Here is a 12,594-nt window from a genome sequence, read left to right on the forward strand (position 1 = left end):
ACTAGAGAACTGTAGTTAAAGGTTAGTAGCCATTTTCTTACTGGATGTTCAGTAACAGTTTTACAGCGATTTCAATTTTTCTAGGCAGAAGTGAGTGTTTGGAAGACCTCTTTTACTGGGAACAATTTGTTAGGTGGGAACAACAGCTTTAATGTTTCGTTTTGCTGAAATAAAGGCACATGCCAAATTTGCATTCTTAACCTACAAAGTGGGGCCACATACAGAGGATTTTCTAGAATAATTTATGTTTGATGTCATGTATTGAGGGAGCTACACATGCTCTGCATATTGCTGCCATCTAGTGTTGGGCCCGTAAGGTTGCAAGTTGTTTTTGTTTGGAAAAGTCCTTTGAATCACAAGGTATAGTGACTCCTCCTCTTGATAGTGATGCACATGGGCATCAACTCCATCTTCAGATTGTTCTCCCGCAGTCGGTGTAGGAATGGAGTGATGTATAATATAAAGTGACTGAAAAAACCCATGCATGTTAATGTGTACCAAAGATTACTACAACCACAGGTGACTGGGGATGAAGGTTAGCACATGTGAATCTACAGCACTACTTGCTCCAAACAGATGCTTAATTGGTAAGTAACATTTTTCGTTTGATGGCATGTGTGGCTGTAGATACATATGCTTTGCATTGACTTTAAAGGAGTACCTTCCCAAAAGCAGTGGCTAGCCTGTGGGCGTTGTAGTATTTTGAAAGATAGCACGTAACACTGTCTGGCCTACATCAGCTTGTTGGATTGCAAATACACATTAGTGAAAATGTGTGCTGTACCCCGTAATGCTGCTTTGCACATGTCAACTTAAGCCATAGATGTACCTTTTCTTTTACGATTTGAGTGTGCTCTAGGTGGAATAGGTAGTAACCTTTTAGCTTTTGCATAGCAAGTTTGGATGCATTTGACGATCCATCTTGCTACAGTAGATTTAGTAACAGGGTTGCCTTTTGAAAAAGCAACAAAAAGATGTTTGTACTTCCTAAACGTTGTGGTCCTATGAATATAGAACATGGGCACATTTTTAACATCTAACTTTATTCAGCTTTGTCTTATGCTCATTTTCTAATTTTCTGTTCCAGAGAGAGAGAAAGATGTCAACAGACAAGGATCCAAGCCTTCCCAGAGGGAGCTGGAGAGAATGCAGGCTAAGGCCAAGCACAGGAAGCCTTTTGATCTTGACAGTGAGGGTGAAGAGGCATCAGAGGAATCCTCTTCTGAAAAGGTTAGTGACTGTAACCCTAATGCAGTGGCACCTGACAAATCTTTCTTGTGGAGAGCATTTACTTTTAAGCACAATGGTGAATAAGTGTTACTGTTGGGAAAACCTGGCTAAATGGAGATTGTGTGTGTCTAGCTGTGCAAAGGAGTGGTTTTCTGAATGGCTTCAGCTGTTGTTTTTGCCACCGCATTTTAGGATTCTCACTGATGGTCATGAACATTGAATTGTCCCGCCTATGTGCAGGAACCCTTGAACACTGATTTATGTCTATGCTTCTGATGTTGGAGATAGGCACCCCAGTGGTTAACAGTCTTAGCCTCATTAGTCTGTGACAGGCTAGGTTTAACCACAGTTTATCTGCCGAAAACTGTAACAATTAATTATGATGCTAAACCACATTGCAGCATTTAGTGTGCCCTATAATTAAAAGCGAACTTAAAAACCCTGTCACTGCAGAGAAAAATGAAGGGAAATATGCCTGTCGGGTCAAAAGTGCATCAATCAGTAACTTTGAGAGCTAGCGGCTTCCATTACACAACATGCACTGTAGTGGAAGTTTGACTCCCAGCCCCAGTTCTTTTGTTTTTCCGGCTTGTGCTGACTGGAACTGTGAACACTTCAGGGTTAAATGTCCATACTTTTCCTGTTTTTTTTTTTTTTGTTTTTTTCCCCCCGGAAATAATTTTTCCTCTATTTCACCAACATCTTATGAAGAATTTGCCATCTTCCCTGATTTTAAACATCAAGAGTATTTTTTTCTTCAGATATGCTTCACTTCTTGTGAAGTTTCCCTCCTGTGAAAGGAAAATGGCTGTTTCTGGACCGCATGACTGAATTAACATTATACAAAAGAACGTCCTCTGTGTCAAATATCAAAGAAAATATCCTCAATGACAGAGCAGGAATTCACTGAGAGGGAATCTGGAGTAACTCCGAGCTGAATAAGAAAGAAATAGAGAAAATAGGGGTCTCTCTTTATTGGCGCAATGAAAGGAACACAATAGAGGGAGTTCCAGTGAGAACAGACATAAGATGTTACAATCATCTCTCAAAACACTCCCATCATTTACAGAAGCCCCACTTAACGGCGAAACCATTGGCGCGGACTTCCTCACCATCATAAGGGTGACACCAACACTTAGAGTACTTTCCTCTGCTCTTTCAGTTCTATTACCGTGAGCGGTGACTCCATCAAAGTCAGCACATTCAACGAGGACTACTGCAGCTAAACAAGCTATGACACAGTCACTGACCAGACGGACATCAACACACTGTCAGTTACTCAGATGTTACCACGCTTCATCAAGCCACTCCACAGCGCCATCAATGTCAAAGCAACACCATGTCTCAGCTCAGAGAATGCCACTATCTCCATCGAGAGAATCTGTCAAGAAAGTTGGCTTTGAGACATTCCACATAACTTCCTTCTGTAGCTTCAGGAGAAGGTGTGGGTCCTATTGATGAACCTGTTGCACCACAGAAACAAAGACTGATCACTTCAGAAGAATCCTTTACAAGTTCCTCTTGAACCTTTGATTTCACCAACTCTTAATATATTTGGGGACCCTGCAAAAACATGTTTATCTCCACCCGATCCACCAAACCCCTCTGTGATCTTTTTACAGACTTAAATGGTAAAGAAGAACTCCTAGTTCTAGAACTCCTTCTTTTGATGATGCACACTCATCTTACACTCAAAACATCATCAACTGGGGAGACATGCAGTGAATCCGGAAGATATGTCTATCATTTTGAGATGTACTCATCAGAGAGGCATGGAAATTCAGCATTCTAATGGAGACTTCTGTCTACAGATTCCTCATCTTTCTAAAATTCCTCAGGTGTCAGACTGGATCGGAAAACGTTTTTTCAGCGGTACCTGTGTGTCTGCCAGTACATAGTGCTGTGCGACTCTGCATTGAGGTTATTTTGTAAAAATTAGTGTGCAAGACCTATATAAGTGCCTCTTCTGCCTGCTGATGTGCATTCTTTTTTTCTGCTCCACTGGATGAGGATCCGGAGCTAACTTTTGTCTCAATGAGAGTTTTTCAACTGAAAAGCTTACACTGTTCAAGATAATTTTCACCTCCCAAGACTACAGAATTCAAACCCTGTAAGGACTGTCTCAAACAAATGTCAGGTGTTTCTGTTGTGCGGGAGTCAAACCACGACTCTAAGACCTGTTGACTACATGTTGATGAACTTGGAGTTCATCCAAGACCGTGAGGTGAAACTTTGTTGCCAGACATCAGAAGTCTGTGCAGCGAGACCAGTCGAAGGATCAGTCCCATTTCCGGCCTAGAAGTCGCTTGATTTGTTCTAGAGGTTGGTCGGTTTTGCATTCTATTCCATTCCATTTTGCACGTATGAAGGCGGAGGTCGACCCAATGAGGGCAGTGGGTCTCGAAAGAAGGAAAGACTTCAGGAGGAGGTACAGGCCTTACCACAGGCGCCCGTTCCAACAGAGGGTTTAAACCCCTCATTGGTGTCAAAGACCTCAACAGAAACAAGGGCGTCCACTTTTCCAGTCTCGCAAGGCCACAAGAGACCGAGGATCAAGCAGACCTCAGCAGTCTACCCCCAAAGCCCCCGCAAAACAATGAGGGTTCGCTTCCCTTCATACCGTACACCACTCCGGTTGGGGGAAGTATCACAGAGTTCGCTCACGAGTGGCATGGCTTAACAAGAGACAAATGGGTGCTGAACATTGTAGAGAGTGGATACTCTCTTCTTTTCAGACAACCTCCACCTCATTTGCCACCAACCAAGTTGAGACCTGCTCACATGAACTTACTACGCAAAGAGATTTGCGCCCTGTTGCAGAAAAAAGCAATAGAAAAGGTGCCAGCCACCCAAAGAGGAAAGGGGGTATACTCCCGCTATTTTCTAGTAGCAAGAAAGGGTCGGGAAGGAGTCTTCAGACCGATTCTTGACTTGAGGCTACTCAACAAATAAATACGGAAACAAAAATTCGGAATGCTGGCTCTTCATCAGATTTTCCCTCAACTGCATTGAGGAGACTGGATGTGCTCCATAGATCTGCAGGATGCGTATTCTCATATCCCGATCATTCCCAAACCTCAGAAATTCCTACGGTTTGTGGTAGCCTCCCAACACTATCAATTCAAGGTGCTTCCTTTCAGCCTCAAATCTGCCCCTCGCGCATTCAAGTGTGTAGCAATGGTAGCGGCACATTTAAGGAAGCAGAAAATCTTCATTTATCCATACCTAGACGACTGGCTACTGAAAGCCTCCTCTCCGGAACAGGCGAAAGAGCATCTAGACATTGTTCTCAGTGTCTTCCGATCTCTAGGTCCGCAAGTCAACTTCCGAAAGTCCACCCTCATCCCAACACAAACCCTCCACTACCTGGGAGCGATACTGAATACAGAGCTCGAAAGAGTGTATCCTTCGGAGGAACGACTGTTATCAATAAGGAGGAAGTGTCACGATCTTCTTGGTTCCCCCCGCGCCTACGGGCCCGTCAGGTGATATCTCTGTTGGGCTCCATGGCCTCTTGCATTTTCATTGTCCCGAACGCCAGATTGCATATGAGACCTCTTAAAGAGGCTCTAGAGGAAAACTGGAATCAACACACAGGCCACTGGGAGGACAGGATGCTTCTTCCATTAGGAGCGCGACAATCATTACAATGGTGGATGCGCAGACATCACCTGTCAGTAGGAGTTCCTTTTCACCATCCAATCCCTTCAGACACTCTGGTAACGGATGCATCGCTTCAGGGCTGGGGAGCTCATCTGGGTTCCCTTCAAGCTCAGGGCTTGTGGTCCAGCAAAGAGAAGACATACCATATCAACCTGCTGGAGCTCAGAGCGGTTCATCTGGCTCTCAAATCATTTGCACCATCGATTCAGGGAAAGTCTCTCCTGGTGCAAACGGACAGTACGACGACAATGTATTATCTGAACAAGCAAGGAGGTACGAGATACCGGCCCCTGTCTTGGGAGTCTCAAACCATTTGGCATTGGCTCATAGCGAGGAGAATGTCTCTTACAGCAATACACCTCCCAGGGCAGCAAAACGTGGAGGTCGACTTCCTAAGCAGAACCCTCGAGGACACCCACGACTGGGTTCTTCACGACGAGGTCGTCGCAGACATCTTCGCTCAATGGGGTCAGCCTCAGTTAGATCTGTTAGCAGACGAGGTAAACAAAAAATGCCCAGACTTCGCGTCCAGGTTCTACCGTCCGGGGTCTTGAGGGAATGCCCTGTTGATAGACTGGTCAGGGATATTTCTCTACGCTTTTCCACCAATTCCCCTGATACCAGCGGTGATAAACTCTACAGATCCAGCACCAGAATGATTCTCATAGCCCCGCAATGGCCTTGACAGTTCTGGTACACGGATCTCCACAACCTGTCAGAACAACCGCACAAGAGGCTGCCGTGCAGACCGGATCTCCTTTGCAGGCTGGGAGGCAAGATTCTTCACCCCAACCTTCCCTCTCTGAGCTTGACGGCATGGCTCCTGAATTCCTGCAGTATGGGCATCTAGGGCTCTCGCATGAATGCATGAACATTTTAAAGGAGTCCAGAAGACCTTCCACGCAGCGCTCTTACGCTTTCAAGTGGAAGAGATTCTATATATGGTGTCGTCAACAGGGTCAGAATCCTATTCTGGCTCAGGAGGAGGTAATATTGTCTTACCTGCTCTATCTGGTGAAATCAGGTCGGCAATTGTCATCTATTAAGGTACATTTATCTGCCATTACAGCTTATCGTAAGTCACCTTCTCAGGAATCCTTCTTTACAATGCGAGTAGTCAAGGATTTCTTAGAAAGTTTAAGGAAGGTTTTTCCACCCATTCGAAAACCCTCGCCTCCATGGGAACTGAACATAGTATTATCTAGACTCAAGGTCCTTCCTTTCGAGCCTATCCACAGAGCTTCTTTGCAACACCTTACGTGGAAGACAGCTTTTCTCGTAGCCATTACTTCGGCTAGGAGGGTCAGTGAGACTCAGGCTTTGTCCTCCAAGGAACCGTATATGGTTTTCCATGAAAATAGAGTTGTTCTAAGAACTCCTCCATCATTCTTACCGAAGGTGGTGTCGGATTTTCACATCAATCAGACTATATCACTCCCAACTTTTTTCCCCAATCCGGATACTCCAGTGGAGAAAGCCTTGCACTCCCTGGATTTGAAAAGAGTGCTAAAATTTTACCTGGATAAGACCAAATTGATTAGACGTTCTCGCCACCTGTTTGTAAATTAGACATATGAGAACAGGCGATGCAGCCTCAAAACGAACCATATCCAGATGGATAGTTTCACGTATTGTAACTGCATATCAATTGGCTAACAAACAGTTATTGGCTAGGCCTAAGGCTCATTCGACAAGAGAAAAGGCGGCTACGGCTGCCCTCCTTAATAATGTTCCAATCTCTGAAATCTGTAAGGCCGCTACATGGAAATCTGTACATACGTTTACTAGGCATTACTGTTTAGATTCAGATGCCAAAGCGGGCGCTCAAGTTGGTTAAGCGTCTCTGAGAAATTTGTTTGCATAGTGTATGTCTTTTTCCTGCACTTCTATTAGACAGTCCGCAGAGATAAGGGATGGGCTTGCTAATCTATTCAATGTTTGACTATTAATGAGGATCCCCTGGAAGAGAAGGATAAGTTACTTACCTGTAAATCCTAGTTCTCTTCCAGGGGTATCCTCATCAAAGTCATAAACAACCCACCCTCCTCCCCGGATGCAAGTCTCCCAGAAGTGCAGTACAGACCATCTATCTAATCTGTTGGATGCTTTGTCACCGTAAAAAAGTACTGACCTAACTGTGAACCAACTGTCACCTCTCCTTCACCCCTGAGACATGGTGGGATACTGGAGGTGCTCAGGGTCTTAAAGGCACAGTGCCAAATTTTGTGGTTCTGCTGTATTAACTTGCATGCAGCCTATTGGCTAACAATGCTCTATTGTTTTCAATGTAGATTTTTTTCTCTTTTTTCACATGTCTTGCTGGTATTTCTTTTTCTGTGCCCTTCTATTGGACTTTAGAAAGTTTTTCTTGTAATTATAAAGGAGAGTGTTTAAAAAAAAAAACTCAATAGAAATAAAGCATTTTAGCCTGTTTATCAACATAGTCTGCATTGCTGTTATACACATGTATACATGAATCTGGTATGAAAATTGTCTACTAAAAAATGCTATATTTTTCATATATATTTCATACTTAAACATGTGTGTTTTTATATATGCTCCGGGATCCCCTCACGAGGGCGGGAATATTCAATGTTTATGACTTTGATGAGGGTACCCCTGGATGAGAACTAGGGTTTACAGGTAAGTAACTTATCCATCCTTCCTTAACTTCCTCTGCTGGCTGTGTGGGTCCCAAGGAGCAGAGAAGCCCTTTCTATCTGGGACACTGCCGGTGGGTTCACCCTTGGTACCATTTGGACCCTCCGAATCTACCATTGGACTTTCTCCAGCTCCTGCCCTGACTCCACCTCAGGCACCATGCTCCACACTGTTAATCGAAGCCTCAACGCCAATGCCGACTCAATCAGTGCCAGAAGATGAGGTGTCCATTGTGCTCTCTGAGTCAAAGTTTGCGCCGCCACCACCCCGACCACGCCAGATTTCTGTTGAAATGCCCCTCTCTCCCCAACCCCCCCTTGACATGTCACCTCTGCAAGGAAAGGCACAACGTTACATTCTTTATTTGGTACTGATTTGAACAATGATTATTATGCAGGTGGTGAAAAATGCAACCATGCAAGGAAAATTGCTATGATGACCTTCCGGAGGTTCCTGAGTCTGTACTCTGGTCACCCCTTGCTCTTTCACTGAGGAGAGTGCCTCTTATGCAATGATTATGTGTAGGGTAACCTTGCCCTGGCCCCTCAGTCTATCTCCATATTGCGAGATGCCACTGCCGTACCCCAAGTGACCCTTCATTTTTGTCTCAGCACCCTTCCCCTGAAAGCTTAGTGGGGGAGACATCTACTAGTTGGACACACATGAATACCTTTCAGACTACTTGCCCCAATAGGCACTCCAAATGAGTGGATATCTTTGGGGAGAGGGTATATTCTTCCACCATCTTGGCCTTTAGGTCTATGAAGACCAACTGCATCCTGGGCTTCTATTCCGATGCTCTTTAGGATTCCATCGCACAAGTCCTCCCAGGTGTCCCGGAAGACCCCCCCCCCCCCAACCTGTACTAAACCATGACATAACAGGGTGATTGTCAGGTGGCCAGGGTCACAATTTGTTGTGGGATGCCATTGGGCACCAGCATTGCCGTTGATTTTCAGATAATGTTCAATCATTCCTTATGGATATTACCTTTGGATTCGCCTGTTTGAGGACAAGGGAACTTTCCACACTGGAGCAGTAAAAGGGAAGTAGGGCCACAGTAAGCTTCCTGACCTTACCTGCCTACCCTTGCCATTCATATCAGCCCTTTCATTCCTTTTGCAGCTTCGGCAAACTAACCCCATACCCATACCGTCAGCTAATTAAGTCCCAGTAAGATGCCCAGCAGTTTCACAACCGCTGGACCCATGCCCCCTCAGTCAGGGTCAACAAACCAGTCCGACCACTGGCCCACATCAGCCCACTCTCCCTGAGACCCCAGGTGCCAAACCCCTTCAGCATGCCTTTAATAGAGCACAACCATTGGTTTCGAGGCAGGATTCGACAATTCTTGCTGTGTTGGCAGACTACCACATTGGACAGGAGGGGCCTGAAGTTAGTCCAGAAGGGGATACACCTTTCTCTTCATTGCCACTCAGCTGAACCCTGTACTGTCCACAGAGCAATGGATGGAAGACCCTCAATCCATCTTACTGCAGGGAGTGGCAAGCCCTTATGGCCAAAGGGGCTATCAAGAAGTTGCCTGCATCAGAAGTAAGTTGTGGTTGTTGTTATTCCTGTGACTTTCTGGTACCAAAGAATGACAGAAACCTTTGCCCTATTTTAGACCTGCACCCACTCCATGTCTTCACAGTGAAGGAAAAAAATCAAGATAATCACACCGGCCCAGGTCTTGGTACCCCTCGATTCTTGAGACTAGATGGTAGTGTTGGACCTGCTGTAAGCCTATTTCCATACACACATCTTGCAGGCCCTTCATGCTGTCTGTGGTTCGTGGTGAGAAAGGAGCATTTTTAGTTTGCTCTGCTGTCTTTTGGTCTCAACCGCTCACCTCAGATGCTCACAAAAGTGATGTCAGTAGTAGGAGCGTACCATCGGAGGTTGTGGGTTCCAGTGTTATACTACCTCAGTGACTGACTGCTGAAGGCGGGCTCGAACCAGGCAGCCGTCATTCCCCTTCAGACTACTGCGAAACTTCTTTCCTCTTAGGGTTCACTGTTAACATAGCAAAGTTACACCATCCCCCTTCTCAGACGCTCCCCTTCATCAGAGCCATACTGGACACAGTTTGGTTTTGTGACTTTTCATCGCCAATACATCTTTTGCGTCGAGTTCTGAAGATCATCAGGCTGACTGGGCCCAAGTCATCCTAGTGACCTTGACAAGGAGAGTATGATATCCAGAGTTCCTGAGGTTGAGCATCTGTCCTCTAATGAGGCTGTCCTTCAGGTAGGACCCGCTGTAGCAGCAAAGGGGCAGAGTTTTACCATCACTCCTCTGCAATTTCCACCTTGATATATGGTTATTGAGCAGCAACGGGGTGGTTGATGTCATATTGGTAGTAAGGCTTCCTTCAACAAAAAACATATGTGCCTGTTGTGACAATAGATTTGTAGTTTGGTGTGGCACACACCCAAATGACATCCTTCATCCCAAGTTGTCTTATGTTCTGTTGTTTGTCTCTCACCCAGCAAGACTGCTTGGGGCATAGTTAAAGGGTACCTTTATGCCATTTTACGACTACTGGGAGTAGGAAAGTACACTCTTTTTGGCCTGGTTACACCCACTTTTTTGCCTGCTGTCAGTGTGTTTTGACTGTGTTCACTGGGATCCTGCTAACCAGGACCCCACTGACTGTGATCTTTCCCCTAAATTTGGGTGCTTAGGACTTACCACAGTTGGCAGTTGATGCCCACATGTAAGTTCCTAGTATATGGTACTTAGGTACCCAGGGCATTGGGCCAACAGGGGTTCCCCATGGGCTGCAGCATGTATTGTGCCACCCATGGAAGTCCATGCAGTATGTGTCTGCATTCCTGCCATTGCAGCCTGCATGAAAAGGTGCATGCACCCATTCACCACAGGAGCAGAGGTGCCCCTACGAATTCCAGTTTCATTCTACTGGACTTCGTAGGTTTGGGGAAGCCATTTTACCTATGTACTGGACACAGCTGTGTCCAGCTACATAATGGTAGCTCCGAACCTGGGCATGTTTGGTATGGAACATGTCGGAATAATTCCCCAATACTATTGCCAGTATTGGTTGTATGATTCCATGCACTTTGGGGGCTCCTAAGAGGACCCCCAGCATCACTCCTACCAGTCTTCTGGGGTTTTCTGGGCAGCCCGCCCTGCTGCCACCCCACAGACTGATTTCTGCCCTCCTGCTGCTTAACCTGCTCAAGCAGAGGAAGGCAGAACAAAGGACTTCCTTTGGGAGAGAGAGACAACACCCTCTCTCTTTGGAAATAGGTGTTACATGGTTTGAGAGGGGTAGCTTCCCCAAACCACCAGTATTCTTTGAAGGGCACATTTGGTGCAAAACTGGACAATGGAAAAGAGTGTACCCACTCCCCTGTCCATCAATACCCCAGGGGTGGTGCCCAGAGCTCCTCCAGGTGGCCACTTGATTCTGCCATCTTGAATCAAAGGTGGGCAGAGGTCCCTGGGAACATCTGAGTGGCCAAGTCAGGCAGGTGGCGTCACAGCCCCCTCCTGATGGGTGGTCACACTGCTAGGTGACCCATCCCCCTTCCTGGGCTATTTAGGATCTCCCTCCAGGGCGGGTCTCCAGATTCGACGTGCAAGACTGCAGCAGGACTCCTCTGCATCATTTACTTCATCATCTGGTGACCGGGACAGCAACTGGACCCTCCAGGAACTGACAATCTGCAACTCCAGCGAGGACCCCGCTTTGCAAATTTTTTCTCCGGCTCCTTCCAGCACCTGCAACATTTCCCTGGCTGTGCATCCTCTGAGGGCTTCGAGTCTTCAGCCTGCACAAGAAACAAGAAGGAATCTCCCTTGGAGTGAACAAGTCACTCCCCTGCATCTGCAGGCGCCAACTGCAACAACGACCGGATGCCTGTATCCTCTGTCCTACGGAACTGTGTGGATCCTGCATCACAGGTGGTCTGGAGTGGTACCCTTGTTCCTCTCTACCAGCTGTCCAACTTGGGAGACAGTAAGCCGTTACCTCTCCTTGCAGGACGGTATCACTGTGCAGCACGACTCTTGCAAATTCCAAGGCTTGTTTGTTTCTCCTCCAATGGATCTTCAGGCTCTGTGTAGGCCTGGCCTCCAGCACTCTCCCCTGCAAAGCACAGTCTCTCTTCTGCTGCTCCAGCGACGTGGGACTCCTCTCCAGGTGCGCTGAGTGGGCCTCACTGCAACTCCTGTGCCTGCTTCCTGTGAGTTGCCTGTGGGTAGCTGCCTCCTCGTCTTCTGAACCTCCTTACTGCTGAGGGTCACCGGGGACTCCCCTCCTTGGAATGAGTCCCCTGGACCTTGCTGGTCCCCAGCAACTCTGCAGCTCTTCACCTGCGACTTTTGCCTTTGGCAAGGCTTGTTGGTGGTTTTCAAACACCACTGACTGCAACTCTTCTTCTGTCATGGAACACCGCCTGTATCACTTCTGGTACTCTTCTCCTGCTCCAGTGCTGCACAGCTGACTCCTTGTCTTCACCGTAGACCTAGTCATTGCATCTCCAAAAAGGTGGGTAGTGGCTCCTGCCCAAACCGGACACTGCAACTCGAAGTGGACTTGATCCCCTTCTTTTACAGATCCTCTTCTGTCAGGATCCACCTTTGGTTCCTTCTAGTCTTGCTTGGGTCTTACACAGTCCTTTTCCAAAGTTGTCCTGTGGTTTTGGGGAAAGACCAGGTACTTACCACTTCTCTCCTGGTTGCTGGGGGCACCCTGGTACTTACCTTTTGGGGTTCCTAGTTCCTACAGCGCCCCTCTACCGATTCCACTTCCTTGGGTGGGAGCCTGCCTTTTCAATTCCACTTACTTAGTATATGGTTTGGTCACCCCCTAGGGTCTTCACTATTTTCTATTGTTTTACTATTTGCTGTTGCTTTTGATGCTAATCACTGACTTCTAATGTGTATATAATAGTGTGTTTACCCACCTCCTAGTAGAGTATTGCCTATACAGTGTTTTAGTATTAGTGTTACCATACTAAAGTACCTTCATTTGTGTGGTTCTTTCATGTGTGTGACTATAGTGATATTGCA

At 46.5% G+C, this 12,594-nt stretch overlaps 1 protein-coding gene across 10 annotated transcripts in view; it reads left to right on the forward strand.

The window, feature by feature from the left end:
* The window catches only part of SETD1A (SET domain containing 1A, histone lysine methyltransferase), a 905,198-nt gene that overhangs the window by 643,092 nt on the left and 249,512 nt on the right, over window positions 1-12,594 (forward strand). For all 10 annotated transcript variants that reach the window (XM_069244167.1, XM_069244168.1, XM_069244163.1 and 7 more), the window contains one exon: window positions 1,088-1,230. In XM_069244167.1, the coding sequence (XP_069100268.1) occupies window positions 1,088-1,230 (143 nt within the window). The remainder of the gene's footprint in view (window positions 1-1,087; window positions 1,231-12,594) is intronic.

The sequence above is a fragment of the Pleurodeles waltl genome, chromosome 7 (assembly GCF_031143425.1).
Source record: "Pleurodeles waltl isolate 20211129_DDA chromosome 7, aPleWal1.hap1.20221129, whole genome shotgun sequence".
In the NCBI taxonomy this organism is placed as follows: Eukaryota; Metazoa; Chordata; class Amphibia; order Caudata; family Salamandridae; genus Pleurodeles; species Pleurodeles waltl.